This window comes from Pseudopodoces humilis, chromosome 3 (genome assembly GCF_049639895.1).
Source record: "Pseudopodoces humilis isolate 2021_Gansu_Grassland_sample_001 chromosome 3, ASM4963989v1, whole genome shotgun sequence".
In the NCBI taxonomy this organism is placed as follows: Eukaryota; Metazoa; Chordata; class Aves; order Passeriformes; family Paridae; genus Pseudopodoces; species Pseudopodoces humilis.
The window spans coordinates 14,591,186-14,610,215 of NC_142202.1; the positions used below are offsets into that span (position 1 = coordinate 14,591,186).

A 19,030-nucleotide genomic window follows, 5' to 3' on the forward strand; every position below is an offset into this window, starting at 1 on the left:
GTGTTTCAGAAAGCCCTGTGTTTTAGGTGATATTGGGCAGTGCAGTAAGCCAAGGCAGATGCTTCTGCACACAACCTGGATTATGAGCAGGGGTTTGATACCCCCCTGACAGCTGTTAATGTGAGACTGTGGAGACCCTAAGCCTGTAGTGCAAAGAGGAGGTTTTTTCCATGGTAATACAACTTTGTCAAACAGCTGTGGAGCGTGTGGGATATATTTTTCCATTATTAACACCACCACCATTTCAGAGAAGATTATAGCAAAATGGTTTTCCCCAGCTGTTAGGAGAAGAAAAGAAAACAAGCCAGAGGCAGTGTGGCTAGAGGACACTAAATGATTCACACTACTACCTTCAGTGTTAAAACAAAAACCCATGGCTTTATTTCTTAACTCCAGTATTTATAGATTCTTGACAATGACCAGGGATTGGATAATTAAGTTACCACCTTCCCAAGCACACTGCTCATGAGAGATGTCCATCAAAAGATGTTTCTTAGAAGGAACGCATAAATATCTATGTTTACAGTTGCTTTCCTGAGAAAGCAGCTAAATTATGAAAACAAGATCAGAAGGTTTAATTTTCAGGGTGACAAGGCAGAACCCTGCAATCATCAGGTGTGGAGGCAGTCACAGGAAGCAGCTCTGGGCTAGTTCAGATCAATGTACAAGGAGACAGGCTGCCACCAAAAGAAAGAACATCCTGCTCTCATCTCCTTTTTATGGAAGTCCTCCCTTGTGAGGTGGTTTAGGACTAATTTAGGCAGCACTAACCCATATTCTTTCTGTTTTAACAAGCCATCAGAGTGTTTCAGCTGTGCCAAGGGGCAGAATAACTGACAAAACAGGAGGGCATTTAGTAGCATCTTGCTGAAGATTTGTCCAAGAAAGGCAGCATAAAATGAAGAAAATAATTTCAGTCTTGATTTTTATGACTGTAAACCATAGACTGGCCCCAAGAGTTTAGCAGACAAGAAGACTGTATTATTTATAAGAACAATAAAACCTTAAATATGGAAAGAAAGTTTATGAACAATATGTTAATAGAGAAGGGAGATTCTCACACCACAGGACATGTCCACCTCTTTACAGTCAATTCAGCAAAAATAGTTCTAGTTTGTAGGTCCTGACTTTTTTACTCTGTGTAGTTTGAATTCCTATTCCTGATTTTCATCCTTCTCTGAGCTTTATTCTCCACCATCTCCTTTTAGGAGAGGCTCCCTCTCCCTCATTTGAAACCATCTTCTCTTGCAGTAGGATTAGCCAGAAAACTGAACATAAGCTTGCCAAAGATTTTGAGCCTCAAGCCTGTGACTCTCCCCACGTATTCCCTCTTCAGAGGGGCCTGCTTAGCAAGACCTTGGGCCAGAGCTGCTGCTCAGCTGGCAACACTGATGGCTTGGCACAAGTCAGTCCCCATTTGCTTGTACAAGGTGTATAAAGAGCAGCTGGCCCCAGCCAGGGAACCATAAAACTGATTTAGAGACACTTCTGCTTCTTCCTTGGCTTGGTTCTGTGCCAAAGCAATTTCAGCAGACCTCCTTCTGTATTTATTGGGGTTTGTCTTTAGGATAATGGCATGTGGTAGTGAGCAAGGGTGGACTTGTTTAGTTGGTCTTTGGTGTGCACTTCCTTTGCAGGCTGTACACAGAAAGGGCAACATGCAGTACAGCTGAGAAAAAAAGCTTGCCTACTTGTTCTGAGTGAAAAGAGCAAGAATACTGCTGCTGCTGGTGGAGCTGAAGCTCCAGTGTTTATCTTTTTAAGAGCCATGTATCACTCAGATATACAAAAGTTAGGCCACTTGAGCTAATAAATGTGCCTGCTGAGTACCCACTAGATTCTGAAGATCTTTTTTGGAAAGCTCAACAAGAAGGTGTCAGCTTAGAAAAACACACTTGGGAAACCTGCTGCGAGGAGGAGAAGTTAAACATTCATGAGCAGCCAGGTTTTGAGGAGGTTATTCCTCTCTCCTTCCCTGAGGTTTCTTTGGGGTCACCCCTAGTGCCATCAAGGTTGTAACAGTTGAGGTTTCTGAGATGAAACCTCCCCCTTACTCCTCTCAGTCCAGCATATCTGTCACCCTAAATACATTGCTGTGGATGTGTCACACATGACAACCTCTTCTTAGGTTGTGGGGTCCCCTTCTCACCCCCCTGACGTTGTCAGGTATCAGCCCCACACGGCAGCACCTCTGCATGCAAGTACTCTGTGTCTGGGGTCGTTCTTCACTTTCCCATCTTCAGGGAATTTCATGAGACAGGTTTTCCTGCAGCTTCTTATCCCTCAGTTGGCTGCCTAGTCCTCTTTACAGCAAAAGATGTCCTCCATCACCACCTCCCTTACAAAATTTCCTCTCCATAGCACGTGAGTACTCTGTTCAATCCCAGCATCACAGCCACCAGCACCTCTGGACTATTTCTTAATTCACCTTTTGATTATTTAATGTAATTGGTACAAATTGAATTTTTTTTTTTTCCCTAAGGGAAGCTTGTCTTATTTTAAGCTTACAATTCTATTAACTCTTTTTAAAACCAACATACATTAAAGAGGAATGAATGACCATGACCTTTTAGCCTGTGGTTTAAAGCATGGCCGGCAGAGAAATGCCAAGGGTGGTTGATTCTGGTGTTCACTGATGTCAGGCATCACAGCACTTTGGATAACCAATAACCTGATCACTGTTGTGTGTAAATAGAATAAAACTGGTCCTGTAGAAAGCCTGTAATAATCACCTGCAGCTCTTTGAAACTCCTTAAAGTTCAATTAATCATCTGGCTCTGTTCTGCCAGCGTGGCTCCTTTTGAGTAGCAGTTGTCTCAAACGCCTGATTAATGTTTCACAGGTGGAAATGAAACAAAGAGTACCAGCAGAGACATGGGTGGTTTTTAACTACTTTCATTTCATTTATGATGGTGCTCTTGGATGAATGGATAGATTGTGGCAATCAGTCCTTATTTGCATGGTCACTCAGCATTTTCTCTGTGGAATATCTGCCCCAGTACATGGGTCACCAAAGACTGCAAGCTGGTGTATGATACAGGTTAGGCCAGCCCTAAAACTGCAGTTGTATCTCATTTATTCAGAAATAGGATGGGTCCAACTTAAGGGGTCTTAATTCACACAGTGCTGGACAGACCGCTGCTGTTCAGGAGGTGTTTGCAGAGAGTAATCTAAGATCAAATGGGATTTTACAGCAACTTTTATATTAAAGGCTTTGCAATAGAAAAGCTCTAAAAAAATTTACTGTATGAGCCTGAAGGGGGGTATTTTACTAAAGCAGGTTGAGAAAGATGTTAAAGTAAGTCTTTAATTTGTAGTCTGAAAATGCAGAGCTGGTTGGAAGAACTGACTCGTAGAATTCCCACTCCTTGGGTAAAAGCTCTGGATGCAGCAGTTTTGTCAGCTCCGAGCTGTGACCCTGTATCCAAGGCAACTGTTTCTGGATGTTAGGTGGTAAGAAGCTAGGGAATAAATGGGAGGCAGTTGTAAAATACACAGGTATGGCTCTCAGGGGAAATAATGATGAAATGCTAACAGGTGGGAAAGGGTGGAAGGAAGCACCAGAACCCAAGCATGGGATTCAGACTAGGATGTATGGTTTATGTGTTAGTCAGTGAAGACCAACCACGCCTATTGGAGAGCTATAAAGTAAAGCAAGTGCAGAAAAGACAGGAAGGAGGAAAACATGAAAATTGGTAGCTCTTTGTTTCTCTCTGTTTCTTTGTAACCCCCATCTCTTAGCCTTTATGATGCAAGAACTTCTTTCCCTCTGGAAGCAGCATTCTGATTATAGTTGTTTCTGTCATTTATCTCCAAGGAACCATTTGTTTAAAAAGTTACTTTCAACCATTTTAGCTTATTTTGATTTTCTTAAATACATGATGGTTACATAGTTGTATAGAGGTGATGCTTCTTTGATGATCCAAGTGCTGTTTCACTCTGGGATTTCAAATGATTGCTCCAGTGTGCTGACCTGCTGTGTGAGTGAAGTCCTGTGGCAGGACACCTGCGTAAGAAGAGGCTGAAGTAAGGTGGCTGAAAGAGGCAGGGACACATTTCTTGTGTGATATTTTGTGACTTTCTTGTGTTCAGTTTTTGAGGTGACCAAGATTATTGCATCTCTGGGTAAATACATATTTTCTGCAAAACTGTCATCCCCTTTAATCTCAAAATATAGTAAGAGAAGGTAATTGCCAAAGTGATTTGACTGAGAGAAGAGCTCACAAGTACTAAAGCTGCTATTCCTTTCTGTCTTCTGGCATCAACCACCTCTTACTCATAAGAAAGTGGGTAAAAGAAAAGAAAGCAAGAGCAACAGGAAGCATATGTCACAAGTTTGTCCATCTGTTCTACCTCTCGAATCCATCCCTAGCTTAAGTAATTTAAAACTCCAGATGAGCAGAATTGTAACCACAAACCTTTTATGCAAGTCAGGATGAAGGTCTCACTAAATGCCAGCACGTAACCATGAGAGGCTGCTGAAGACAGTTTTTATCAGCTCATCTCTACTAATTCTCTTTGGGGAGGAGAAATATCAACCAGCTGAAATTAATGCTGCCATAGAGCTTGTATCTGAAGTGGTGGGGCAGAATTTGCGTGAGGGAGGTTCGGGTATTGCATCTGAGCCACACAAAGTCAACCCCAAGGCACCTGTAAAATATATCTCGGGGCCATGAAAAACACAAAGCCCTGATGTGCTTTTCCCTTGTACTGTGTTGGAAGCATAGGCAGTTCTAGATGAGTTTGCTTCATCCAGGCATCACGGTGTTCTCAGCCTTGGGCGGGGGCTGAGCTCAGAGGTGAGGTACAGAACGTACCAGGACCAACTCCTCGTGGTTGGGGTGACACCAAGGGACAAACACAGCTGGCAGAGGAAAACCCTGCACAGGATGTGTTTCAGTGGCTTGGCAGTGCTGGGGTAACAGTTGGACTCAATGGTCTTAAAGGTCTTTTCCAACCTAAATGGCCTGGATCCATTTGCCGCCTGTTTTATGTATTTCTTAGCATTCTCATTGCTGTGATGGGCCCTTTCACCTTGCCTAGCTACATACTGAATTTTGGTAGCATTTTGCTTCAGAAAAATCTTGATCAAACAAACAGCATCAAAAACATAAAACTTCACCACCTCTCTTGAATGATCACCAGAAAATACTAAAAGGCTTCAGCGCATTTACAGCTTGATCCAAACTGTCGCTATCTCTTTCTTTTTTAACTAATTAATAAATGTGTCTAGCCGTATGTGTGACAAAAAAGCGAGTTATTTTGATGGTGATGTTCACATGCTTGCTGTGAAGCACATGTTTTAAGTGTTTTGCTGACAAGGCACAGGCGAACAGATGCCTTCTCCATAACAAGTTGGCTGTGTATCCCTAGCTGGCAACCACAACAGGCTCCTTCTGAGGACCAGGCACTTTTGGATATTCATCATGATGAATGGGAAGACTCCTGCTAGCATCCAGCCCAACCCAGAGAACAGGTCCACCCCACAGAGAAGATGGAACTGAGAGCTTCCCAGAGCCTGTGGCAGGCTCCGTGAGGTCTGCTCAAAGGTGGTCTTGTTAACACTGCAGAATGGACAGATGGTGGGTCCAGAAAGCAAAATGCAATGATCTCTTAGGTAATATTTTCTGGTAATACTGTGCAAGTTTTTCACTGACTTTTACAGAAAACACTCTTTATAATGATGCTTATGATCATAAAATCATTGAATGGTTTGAGTTGGAAGAGACTTGAAAGGTCATCTACTCACCTGGGCAGGGACACCTCTCAGTAGAGCAGGTTACTCAGGTTATGAGGAATAAGCTGACTTGCTGGCACCCAGCTGTTTCTGAGCCTGCCAAGTCTGTTGTGAAAGTAGGACCACCTCTTCTCATGCATCTTCATGTCACTGAAAAGATACATCTGAGTTTACTTGTCATGAGCATTTACATTCTTCTATCAAGCAATGGGAAATTCTTTATCAACAAAGTAAGAAGGGAGCACAAATAAAGTACCCAGAAAAATTCAGCCATTGCAAAAATAGATCAGTACATTTCAAGCAGCAATCTCAACTCATTATATATAGGCAATATTATCCTATTGCTGTTTATAAAGGTGTGTCATGGTAATTAAACTGGATTTAATTATTTCATTATGCCCTGTAATGAGTTCATTATCCTCTATGCTTTTTTTTCTCAAATTTCTGTTTATATAGTCTGGTGTCGATATTTACCTCCTTGAATAAGTTGCTTGCTCAGTATTTTGATGGAACAATACAGAAATGAAATTTCAGAATGTGGATTTTCCACAAAACTTTAATTTAGATTAGATGTGGTTATTTATTCATGGGACATAAACAGTCATGTCAATCCTGTCAATATGTTTTTTGCCTGAGTCACCAAGTGTTTCTACAGGGAAGAATAGCAGAACAAAGCAAATACCTTCAGAACTGAGTTTCAGAAGAATCTTCTTGGAATAGGATGTGAAATATATGTGCTTTTCATATGATAACTGGTATCAGCAAATCACATGGAGTAAACTTACTGTATTTATTTTCATGCTAATTTAAGTTCAATTTTGCTGTTATTTAACCATCTGTTAGCTACAAGGCATTACTGCTTACTTATAAAACTTTCTGTGTGAATAATGTTATAATAATAAGGAATATTACAATAAGTAATTCATATAAAGAAGAGTTGAATTAATATTGTTGCTGGATCTTCCCAGCGTTTGTATACTCTGATTTTTCTATTCATCTATGCAGCAGTGTTTCTCCCTTCTGTAATGATCCATCTGCAAGTTCCCAATGCCCCCAGTCTGCCAGGCAGCTCTGCAGCGTGATGGCTTTTCCTTCCCTCTGTGATGATACCAGGTGGGCTGGTCACAGCTGGGATTTGGAAAAGACTTAAAAGTGCTGTTATTTTTAAAACAACATTCAGTATTTGGGAGGTGGATTTTTTTTCCTGCTATACAAACTGAAAACTTCCATCTTCTCGCTGGGAATGGTATAATCAGACCCCTATAACAAAAATGTTACACTGGGTTACAGTTTGTGAACAGAGAACTTAAATTTTGCATCAGATCATGATTGCTGACACTTATGGGAGCAGGGAAATGGCCTCTTCACCTCATCCCACCTCGAAAAGGATTTGGGCTCAGTGAGTCTTCCACCTGCATTTTGAGTGGTGTTGCTCTGTCAATACAGATAATAATCCTCTCATGTTGCAAGGATTTTTTGCTCACTTTTGAGGTTTAGTCATTCCATTGAACTTTTGTTGCCTTCTTCCCTCTTTATGAAATTTGGTTTCGTGTTGGCCTAAGCTGACTTAGAGATAGCACTCTCTTTGTCCAGCGAGATGGGAGCCTTGTTAAGGTACATATATCCTGAGCTTACTCACAAAAACCTGTGTTACTAACGTTGCCCATTTATCTCCACACCGTAGGTTTTGGAATGACCACACCAGCAACCGTGGCTGGAAAAGTATTCCTCATCATTTATGGCCTTTTTGGGTGTGCCGGGACTATCCTCTTCTTCAACCTCTTCTTGGAGCGCATCATCTCCCTCCTGGCATTTATCATGAAGGCGTGCTACGAGAGACAGCTGCGAAGAAGTGGTCTCCTACCTCCCAACTTCCGAAGGGGGCCAGCGGTGTCTGGGGTGGGCAGCCTTGTGGGCTGGAAGCCGTCTGTTTACCACGTGATGCTGATCCTGGGAATTTTTGCTATTGCCCTTTCCTGCTGCGCCTCCGCCATGTACACGGCAGTGGAAGGGTGGAACTACATTGACTCCTTGTATTATTGCTTTGTCACCTTCAGCACCATTGGCTTTGGAGATTTGGTAAGCAGCCAAAAGGCTGTGTACCAACATCAGGGATTATACAGATTCGGGAACTTCATGTTTATATTAATGGGGGTATGTTGCATATACTCCCTTTTTAACGTCATCTCAATTGTAATCAAACAAATTTTGAACTGGGTGTTGAAAAAATTCGAATGCAGATGTTGCCCAAAGTGCCATAAATCCAGTACCCGCCTCAGCCGTCGCAACGCCATCACCCCAGGAGCCCGCCTGCGCCGCCACAACGTCGCCGTGGACACTGACGGACAGTACGACAGTGACACCGAGGGCAGGAGGCTCTCTGGAGAGATGATCTCCATGAGGGAGCTCACAGCCTCCAGTAAAGTCTCCCTGGCCATTTTGCAGAAGCAGTTGTCCGAGACAGCCAATGGCTACCCGAGGAATGTCTGTATCAATACGAGACAGAACGGTTTCTCTGCGGGGGTGGGGGCTCTGGCCATCATGAACAACCGCTTGGCAGAAACAAGTGATTCTAGGTAGAGTTTTTGGAATTCCTTTTGTTTCTTAAATAAAAATAAAATGGTGGTTAGGGTGGAATTACCACGTAAGCTACTGGAAGGTTTTACATGTCAGAGACAGCCTTGGTATTGATTGGGTGTTCAGCATTTTACTTCCTGGGGGTTTTATAAGTTTTCTCTAATATGCAGTGAGATCTTTACCATTATGTTACAATTTTCCCCTAAGGGGGTTTTAAATGATACTTGGATGTCTTTGATGCAGAATCTGGTGCAATTACAGAAGGATGGTGTGTATGGTAAGGATGGTGTCAAAACCAACATGTTCTTCTTCAGAACGGAGCCTGAACCCAAACTCTGTGTTAAAAGGCATGAAGCGGGCAAGCTGGGCTCTGGATTCAAACTTGGTAAGTTTTGGCTAACCAGTATCTCACAGGTCTGAGGCTGAGGTCTGGGTGTGGTCCTGAGCCTTGTACTCAGTGCTCTTCAGCAATTCCTCATAGCAGGCCTCTATATGACATGCACGTAGGTGACTGTCGTCACACCAGCTTTAGGGTGACTGTGCTTCACTTCAGTAATCCCAGTGACTTCAGTGGCAGAGGATGGAATGGGCTGAACTCCTCTCCTACAAATGGTGGAGTTCAGCCAGGCTTGTCTGAAAGACCACCTGCCACCTAACTCTTAAAAGTCAGGGGATTATCAAGGACCACATTGAAGTGTACAAAACTTTTCCTACCTACTGAATAACAGAAAACAGGCAATTGTCATCTTCAGAACTGGCTTTGTTTAATGCAAGAGAAGCCGGTATGCACCTCTGGTGTCAAATGTTTGCATCACCACAAAAATGCTTACTTCATTACTTTCTCATTGAAATAAGTCACTAAAATGAATGTAGGCTCTCTGTTGTCCTAAATTTGCATCTCTTACTTCTGCAGTGTTGTTGCAGAGATTCATGCAAATAATTTCCTTGCAGTTCTTTGAGGGCTCCAACCATGGATTTGTTTCCCACAATTTTTACTGTGCAGGTTGTACAGAAGGGCATTGCTTTGGACTTCTCCCAGAAGCTGGCTTCCCCCAAAATGTTGATACCAAGTCATAAATTGGCCTTTGGCTGTTGCTGCTACCATCTTAAGCCATATTTAACCTGTGCTAGCCCAAACCACTGAAGAGCCAAAAGCAAATCTGGTCTAGAGTGTGTAGTTTAGCATGACAAGTGGATGCAGAGGATTTGCTGCAAACCTCATTCAAAAATTCACGCACAGATCTGGATCATTTCTCTAAATTCTCTCAACTACACTGTGAAGATAATAAAACGTCTTCTGCTGATTCCAAACAAGAAACAAACCCTTAAGCTTATATTCTGAGAAGCCTTCTCTTGAAAACTTACTGGAAAATTGTAGGCAAGACCATGAGTGTCGCTAGAGGACACAAAATGATTCACACAAACATCTCTCAGTGTCAGAACAAAAAACTGTCCCTTTATTCTCTGGCTCCAGTATTTATAGATTCTCGACAATGACCAGAGATTGGATAATTAAGTTACCACCTTCCCAATCACACTGGTCATGAGAAACGTCCATCAAAAGATGTTTCTTAGAAGGGATGTGATAAACAACTTAGGTTTATGTTACTTTCATGTGAATGTAACTAAAACTATGAAAACAGTATTGGAAGGCTTCAGTTTCCAGGGCGACATCTCACCCTTTCTCCTTTTAAAAAAGAAAAAGAAAAAAGAAAAATGAACAATATTCTAAACAATCAGAAGGCTCTGGTTTCAGGGTGATACATGAGTAGTAGGTTGGTCACTGAATAAATTGAACAAGCTGATGAACACAAATTAGGAATATTAGAAATGTTAGAAAATATTTCCATGAAATTTTATATAGATATTTTACTCTATTTACTTACTTTGTTTTGCATGGGGTTGGAGTAGCCATCATTTTTGCTTTCTTTTAAATTTGTAGAAGTGTAAAATGTTTTGGAATTTACCCTTGGAAAACCAACTTTAAATGGGAGGTTTTGCACCTGGAGCCTGCCAGCTGAATTATGGTGTTGAATGTATCTTTTTCCTAACCAAAAGGAATCAGAGCTGGAGATAAGCCATCACACATGGGTCTGTATCACACTGTAAATGTCACAGCTTTTATCAAGATGTGTTTGGCCAGAAACAAGCAGTGATGATTGTAACGTGTTTCCAGCTGGCACAGACTCACACTTAAAATTCTGTGATATGGTCGGGGCTGCATTCAAGAGGCAGGAGTTTTCTTGGTGGTAGAGAGACTCCTCAAGGTCCATCTGTCAGAGTGCCTGACTGTGCAGTCATCCTCTTTAAGGAGGCAGGAGGAGGTGTTTGGGGCTCCTTTTGAAGCCCACTGAAAGATAAATTTAGGCAGGATGTACAGGGACAGGTCATGGTCTGGAGAAGACTCTGACTGCTGGAGGACCCAGTTCAGGCAGGTGCCTTCCAGAGATGCAAGGGAAACAGCACAGGCAGAGAGCCAAAAGAATGAAACAATTTGTTATTGCCCCTTGGGATTACCCCCCCAGGTAAATCTCTTACAATGATGATTTATGTGTTTGTTTATCAAAAGAGTGAATAGTACCCTGCTTTTTTTTTTGCAGCCCGACCTCTTAGGGTTGTATCTTGGTGCATTTGTCATCATGAGGACTATTACTCATTAGAACTATTACATAAATCAGGGCAGACAGGCTCTGTCCCAGAGGGCTTAGGAGTTTGAACAGCTAGGGCCCCAAACCACAGCAAGAATTACCTGTTTATTATTTCGCTCATAAAAATTTGCTCAAATGTATCAACATTCTGTGAGCTCAAGAACTCTTATTTTTTATGGTAACAAATTTGCAAATTAAGGAGGCTTTTTATTTTCAGTGAGTTCTTTTAAAGGATAAATATTACAGCTATGATTAGGATCCTGTTTAAGCTGTAAATCTGTGAATTGTTTTCAAACTACTTATTCCAGCCTGGCAACTACAGTGAAGTAATATGAAATTGTACATACCTCCTCTGTACTTTTTCTGAGTCCAGTCAAAGGCAGACACACAGTCTGCTGTAACATGATTGAAATGTTTCCAAGTCTCTCTGGTGCCATCAGTCACAGGGGTGCCTTTGCAGGACCCTTTGCAGTTCCTATTAACTCCAAAGGAAGTTGGACCAACTCTTAGAGCTGGGCATCTCAAAGGATTTGGGCATCAGATTGCTGCTCTGTTCACTTAGATCTAATGTTTACTTACACCCAAGGACCTTGATAATCTCCACTGTGCTTCTCCTTAGCCTCAGAGGCATAGAAAGTGCATGCCCAGTTATTTACCTGTGCAGGTCACATATCCCCAGAAGTTGACATAAGTCAACCACAGGGAGCGCCAGGCCATATCTAAGTCCTGTAAAAACCCCAAACACATCTGGCTCAGCAAAGTTCAGTTTATGAGAGAGTCAGAGCACAGTGACCTGGGTCTCACTGGGAAGCATCTGCTGAAGGGTGGCCTTACAGTTCCTTCATATTCAGTAGCAGAAGTATTTTTCAAGGATGCATGGAAACAAAGCCCCAAGTCTCTACTTTTCAGACTGCCAGCCCTACCTGGGCACCCATCACCCCTGTGCATGACAACACTAGCCAAGAGGACATAGGAGGTTTGAGATGAGTCGTTCCTAGTCCCTTGTGCTCTTCCTTTAGCTTTTTTTTTTTTTTTTTTTTTTTTGAAGAGGCCAACTCCTCTTCAAACTTTTATTGTGCGTGGTCCAACTCAAATTCCCCAGGGCAGCCTGCTCCATTTGTGAATTAACCCCTAAACATGCACCAGTTGCACCAAGTGCAGTTCCTCCTGGTGTTTCATTTTCACAGACAGAGCAGATACCAGCAATACCTGGACACAGACTGAAGCACAAGAAATCAGACGGAAATGGGAGGAACAGAGTGGGAAAGTGAAAGCACACTGCACTAGATTGCACTTTCTTTGCAGGTAGCTTGGGAGTTGTATTACATCCTTCAAATGTTTTTTGTTTTTTCAGAATTAATTATGGATAGCCTTGAAAGAATACGGTTGACTTAGGTTTTAAAAGTTCATCTTCCCTGGTACAACCCCCTCTGCACCACCCTGTAGAGCAGCAGCTGTAACTCTTTGCTCACACAGACCAAGACATCCCAGCTGCCTGCTGAGCCTACAGGCAGCACAGACCTGAGCTCAGACCCTGTCTCCCAGATAGGTCTTTTGCTGCCTGAGCCCAGGGAAGAGCAATCAGGAGCAGCAGAAAGCTGCAGGAATTAGGACTTCTCTGTGAGCTGGCCCCTGGTGAGAACAGCAGTGGCACGGGTGTGAGCTGCTTGGACAAAGGAGATACCACATTCACCTGGCACCTGCACTAATACCTTGCAGATGAAAATGAAAACTTAGGTGAGAATTTATGAGCAACAATGATCAAGTTCAAGTGACATCTTTTCTTAGCCCTGGAGGTCATTCACAAAGATTAATTTCTTGTGAAATCTGTAGCATTTGGCAAGTCACTACATTGAACTCTGGGGGTCTGTTTTCCCCATGTGTGTCTTGGACAAAGTTTGGAGTCACAGCAAGATGTCATCTGGTTCTCATTGTTTTCTTCCCATTTGCAAATGCAGTTCTCACTTTGAAAAAATTCAAGTGGCTCTTTATTTCCTTGCAGTGTGAAGGACATCCTTCAGACCATGTAGATGTTCAGAGCAGTCTCAGTGAGCTCAGCCACAGACAGCAGTGTCTGAGGGACAAGGCTGCGCTTTGCCTCCCTGCTGAAGCAGCATTGCACAGCAATGCATACAAAGGTTCTTTAGGCAATTACCAGCTCTGATTGCAACCAGAATTACTGGTGGAAGGCAGGAATCCCACTAGATGTCTCTGGGGCTGCCCTGTGCCATGCTCAGGTTACCCAGATGTGCCCCCATTGATGTGGTGCTGCTGTCCCAGCACAGCTTCAGCCCTGGCCTCCAGTCTTTTCTCCTCCCCAGCTTTCTGTGGGTGAAAATTTGAGTACACCATGACCATTTACCCATATTTCAGTCATGCCTTGCTGCTGAAAGACTTTAGCAGCAGTGGAGGTCATATAGCCAAGCATGTGGGCTCAGTATAAACCTGATTGCCTGCGTGGGATGAATTTATGACTATATGGAAATCAGCTGTAGCAATGAGACCATTCTCACATTTTAGTATTTTTCTAGCCTTTAACTTGAAAAATACTCAGTGGCAAATCATTTCAGTGAATGTTCAGAGCTAATCTCAACAAAGCCATACTTTGCTGATTGCTAGCCTAGCAAATCTGTGGGTATGGCTGCTGCTCTAATTGGATTACTAATGTGCCTTTCCAAACCAACACACATCTGCAGTGTTACATTTAAATAATACAGTAAATGCTGTGTTACATAATAAATTCAATTAGGAAAAATTACTACTTGACTCACACAAAACAAGTAATGAAGGGTGCATTGCACATTGTACAACCAATATGCAATTTATTTTTTTTTCCTTTATTTTTTTTTTTTTTTTGTGAATACGTCCATGTTTGAGCTCAAATTCTGCTTTCATGAATGCTAGGGAAAGAGAAGCACTACATTGTGGAAAATAAGGGAAAGTATGCATTTTGTAGCAATGCACTGAGGAAAGACTGCTTTAGTTTACATGGCCACAGCCTGAGTGCAGCTACCAATGAAGACCCATATCTTTTTTTCTTTCTCTCTCTGTTTTCTAAATGGGTAACATCCACCCTTTAATTACAATATCTCTTTAAACCCCTCAAAAAGAAAATGCAATTGCCCTACATTTTGCATTGGCAAGAAGAGGTCTAAGGTCAAATCCAAGCTTTCAACTCTAAGGATCCAGAGTGTAGCTTTGAAGTGGGGCTGCAGATGTGCAGCCTTCAAATGTGTTGTGCTTCACCCTTCCCTGGAAAAAAAAGAGGGAGTAAATACAGATACAGTTTACTGCAAATTACCCAAAAAAGTCTGGCAATTTAGCATGGGGGGAAAAAACTACAGCAAGTGTGCTGTTATTGAGAAATGAAAAGCATGGGGAAAAGGAGAGGCTTAGAAGTGTTCTCCAGCAAATCCAGCAGAAAACCAAAGACTTACTTTGCATTTGCTCCTGCATTTATTCCTCGTCACACAACGTTGTGACACTGTCACCCCCCCCAAGGAGCTCCCTCGTGGGCTCTGCTGCCTCCTCTGGAACATGGAGAGAGGTGTTTTGTGAGACACAGGGGAGAAGGGACCACACCATCATCATTCAGCACTGATTCTAGGAAGTCAATTGCCCAGCTTTTACTGGAGAGCAGCCATGCTGGTCCCTTACAGCGATGATCCATATTTTGGGTGTATCAGAGGTACAGATTCCCAAGTGTTTTCAGGATCAGACCTTCAGCAGGTGATGCTTTCTCAAACCTAAGGAATACAAAGGTGTCCCCATATTCCTTTTTTACTTTGCAGACTCTAGGAATACTTTTTAAAGCCAGGGAGCCAATGCAAAATTAATGCTTTTATAATAACATACATAAACAACGTGAAAAAAATTCCAGTATTTCTGACAGTGTGCAAATCAAACACAAGGTTTTCTCAACAGATATAATTTCCTATTACATGCAAGTAAAATTAAGTCTAGGAAATTTTTGCTCCTAGTAACATCCATGGGCTGCACAGGCAGTGCAAGAATTCAGTTCCAGTTTTATTGTAAAACCTCAGTATCTGAAAGCACATCTGAAAAAATGATTGGGGGGTTGTTTGTGGGGGGGGGGGTTTGTGTGTGTAAACATTGTTTATTTACAAAAATAAAAATGCTATAATTCTACATATACAAACCCATTTTTAGGTCACTAGAATACTACTTTGTTGGATACTCTCAGTAAAAATATTCGTTCTAAATTTCCAGCCAATTTAAATTACTCGAGTTTCAAGATAACCTGTTGAAAAGTTTCTTTTGTTTCTTTTTGAAAGGGCACAGGTCAATAGATCTCTTTAGCTGAGCTGGCATTGTTGTCTCCTACTACAAACCTCAAAATTTTAATTCTGGAGATAAATCCCCTGTTTGGTTTTTTTTTCCTCATTTCTGCATTGAATTCTAGAAGGAATGACCAGTTTTCTGCTGTTTTCTGGTTGGTATCACTTTCCCTTTTGCATTGGTTGCAAATAGCTGAAATATTAACACCAGCAAATGTTCCCAGACACACCAAAATTAGTCTCTTTCTGAACATTTTTCTTTTTTAAAATTGTTTTGTAAAATCTAAAATCTGATTGTAAAATACACCAAGGTTGAAATTAGAAAACTGAATATTTTTCCTACCAACAGAATTGCTTGACATGAATTCTGTGAAGGATACTAATGATTCAGTTTTTGTGTGAAAAGGCCTGCCTATTTCATTTTCCCATTTTATCTGTTTCAAATTTTGAAAGCCAGAAGTATGTAAGTCCCATTTGAAAAATGCCCTATGCTCCTATGAATGGAGCTTTTAGAGGGACTGAAACCGAGCCTGCCTGATTGCTGCAAATGGAATTGCATGTATAAACCTTCAAAACCTGAATATTTGTACCTGTTTGGCCATTGCAAACCAAGGGCATGCTAATGCAATTTCAATTCAAGCAAAGGAACATAAATCACAGGGCTCAACTGGCTGCTAACCACTTTTATCAAAAAGGCCACTACAGGGCCAAGGATGGACTCTTGATACACAACCATGTTATTCTGGAGGTTGGTTTGGTGGCTGGGAGTTGGCACTGGGGTGGTTAAAGCAGCTTGGCTGGGTAGATCCAGGCAGTTCCCTTTGCTGAGCCTCAGGAGATGTTTGGCAGTACTAAAAAAGTAAAAAAAAAAGATAATGGATATAGCACTGAGCCTCCCTTGAGAAGCACAGCAAAGTGCTGTAGCCTGTGCTAGGCTGTTTCTGGCCACCTCTGAGCCCTCAGTCCTTCCTGGAACTGGAGTGTTTGGGACACAGGTGCAGCTGTCAACTCAGTCTGCTCTCTGCAGTGCCTCTGCACTGGCAAAGCAGCAATCCCACTGTGATCCTTCTCATAAAATTGATAGATTTGTTTAGACTTTCCATATGATGACAGCATATATAAATATTGTAAGATGAATCAATTACCGAGTCTGGCTATATTTGCTAAGAGATCTTTATCGGTAAAAACAAGAAAAATTGTCTTACCAGTACAGTGAGTCAACAAAAGAAAGTGGTGTTCTGAACAGAAAGTAAGGTGCTAAAATAAACAATTGGACCCCAATGCTCAGGCATGTGTCACAAAATTATCATTCTTTTCCAATGCTCAATGCACCTGCGTCTTTTGGGGAAAAGCCTTGGTTTCTGCCAGCACCAGGGCATGCAAGGCTTCTATTTTCTTTAAGAAAGCAAAATGTATCTGAGGACATGCCTTGGTCTGCACAGTGCTCAGGGATGGACTTGCCTCCATCCCCACATTTAAGCCTGCCTGTGGACCATGAATACTGGTCCAGTCCCCAGCAGAAAATGGACAGAATGGCCCTGCCTTGGGGACTCTGTGGTTTTTGGAGAGCAGTTGAATGTCATGGCAAACCACAGCTGCCTCCTCCAGCCAAGCCCCTGCCAGGGTGGGATCCATCCTACTGCCAGCCCCTGGTCTGGAGCCAGGAATTGTACTGCCAGGAGAGTGGTGCAAATCATCAACAATGTGCTCTTATCCCTGCCTTCTTAATGGGCTAAAAACAGTGGAAAACAGAGAGATCATTTTCTATTTTAATGATCAAAAGGGTGTTGCCCATTATTCACAGCCTACACACAAGATGTTATGGTTTTCAATTTTCCTGCACTGATCATTCAGTCCATTTGGCAGCTGACCTTCAAGTGGTCATGGTTTTTCAAAAAAAGGAGCAAAAAACCCCAAACAGAAAACCCAAACACTCATTATCAGCATTTCAGATAAGCAAAATAATCACGAATGAGGTGGTAAGGATCTCACATGCAAAAGCTGTGAGCAGAGCTGCCTCTGTTGGCAGCAGCTAGATGTTTTCACGGCAGGGGGAAAAGTTTGGGTTCAGCAGAGCATCAGCTGGATGTTTGGGGTGCTGGACATTGCCCTGCAGACAGCTGCAGCACCAAAATGGCACTTTTTGAACAAATCTCTGCATCTGTTTCTACACTGTTAGGGACATTTCACGTGCCTGGTACTGAAATCCGATGTTGGCCAGTGTTACACAAGCAACTTACTGTCACTGGTGCTTATGGGTATTAGCCAAGGACATTTTTAACAACTAAGAGAAATTTCAGCTGAGTGTTGGTCAGAGAAAAAGGATATTTTGCCATCCTGCTGCAGCAGGGCCCAGTGCCTGACATCACTCAACATACTCCCAAAGTCGAACCACACAGAGATTACCTAAATAGGCCAAAAGAGATGGTGGGGTCTAAGAAGCAAATGTTCCTGTGTCTTGAATCTGAACTTGGTTGAATTGCAGGTAGTAAATAGCCTAATTAAATAGATGGAATGACTTAAATGCCTGCAGAAGTCAAAAGGAGATGCATGTATTTTTCCATCACAATTTTGGCTGTGTTTACCAAGTTAATAGGTGAAATGAAGAAACATAAGTTCCTCTGTTAGTTGTTGATTTGATTGTTGATTGTTGACAAATTGTTGATTGGAAAACATAGATTTTTACTCTCTTTCAGATAATGCTTCCTTGCAAAACATTAAACTGGAATAAATTTCAAGATTGAAATCTATTTAAACAAGTGGCAGTTTTAAAAATGCTTTAATCTTGGGTTGACAGGAACTTAGCCTCCAATTTATACCATAATTGTGAGGGCTCTTAACAAATCAGTCCCATTGTTGATGTCAGCTCAGGATTTTTCCACTGTAAGATCTCTGAATGAAGAGGACTAAAAGCCATATACAAAGCCAATCAAACACGGATCACATTTCTACTGGTTTGTTATATGCAGTTTGCAAACAAAAATGGGTATTTTGGGCTTGGCACCCCTTCATTCACAGAAACGTGGCTATGGATCCAGGAGGCAGAGACAGCTGAGGTGCAGCTGCTTTGCAGAGCGGTGCAGAGGCATTGGCAGAGGATGTGTAGAGCTGGTGCTTAAGGAGACTGCAGAAGAACCCACTGCTGGTGTCCAGGGAACATTCCTGTGTGTTTTTTAATGCCGTGAAACATGATCGAGTATGGATTCTCTATATCTGGGAGGATGTCATATTCCAGGTGACGTTTGGAATGTTACAATTAAGCTACTACAAAGGCTTTTGAAATAAACAGGAGAAAAAATGTTGCCTGGGACGTGTATGCGAGTACTCTTGTCTTTTCTTCTGAGCATGGAGAGTGGGAGGCGAGGCAGAAGCACCTCCTGGGTGAGAGACCCCCTTGGAAACGTGTGGAGACCTCAGAGCCATATGTGGAGATCCCACAGCTCCCCAGATGCTGGGTAAACTGTGTGGCCAAGCAGAGGCAGGTGGGATAACAACTGGTGGGACGTGCTTCCAATGTACCCAGTGGTCATCTGTTAAATTCTGCAGCTGTGTGATCCTTTGCTTTCACAATAAAATAGAGAGCAGATGGAAACTGTTTGCTCTGTAAACAGTTACCAGGAACTCCCAATATATATATCCCCTCTCCACAACTTCCATTCAAATCAATAGAAGCCATCTGTCCAAAGTATTAAGATAAATCTTGGGAATTTTGATATTGACTAGAAAGGCACTTTAAAGATCAATCACACAGCGAAGAGAGAAATGTCACT

At 42.2% G+C, this 19,030-nt stretch overlaps 1 protein-coding gene across 1 annotated transcript in view; it reads left to right on the forward strand.

The window, feature by feature from the left end:
• KCNK12 (potassium two pore domain channel subfamily K member 12) overlaps window positions 1-18,541 on the forward strand; it is a 28,586-nt gene extending 10,045 nt beyond the window's left edge. Inside the window, exon 2 of the mRNA XM_005523265.2 lies at window positions 7,422-18,541. Within this exon, the coding sequence (XP_005523322.2) occupies window positions 7,422-8,317 (896 nt within the window). The 3' untranslated portion in view covers window positions 8,318-18,541. The remainder of the gene's footprint in view (window positions 1-7,421) is intronic.
• Window positions 18,542-19,030: the final 489 nt, after the last annotated feature.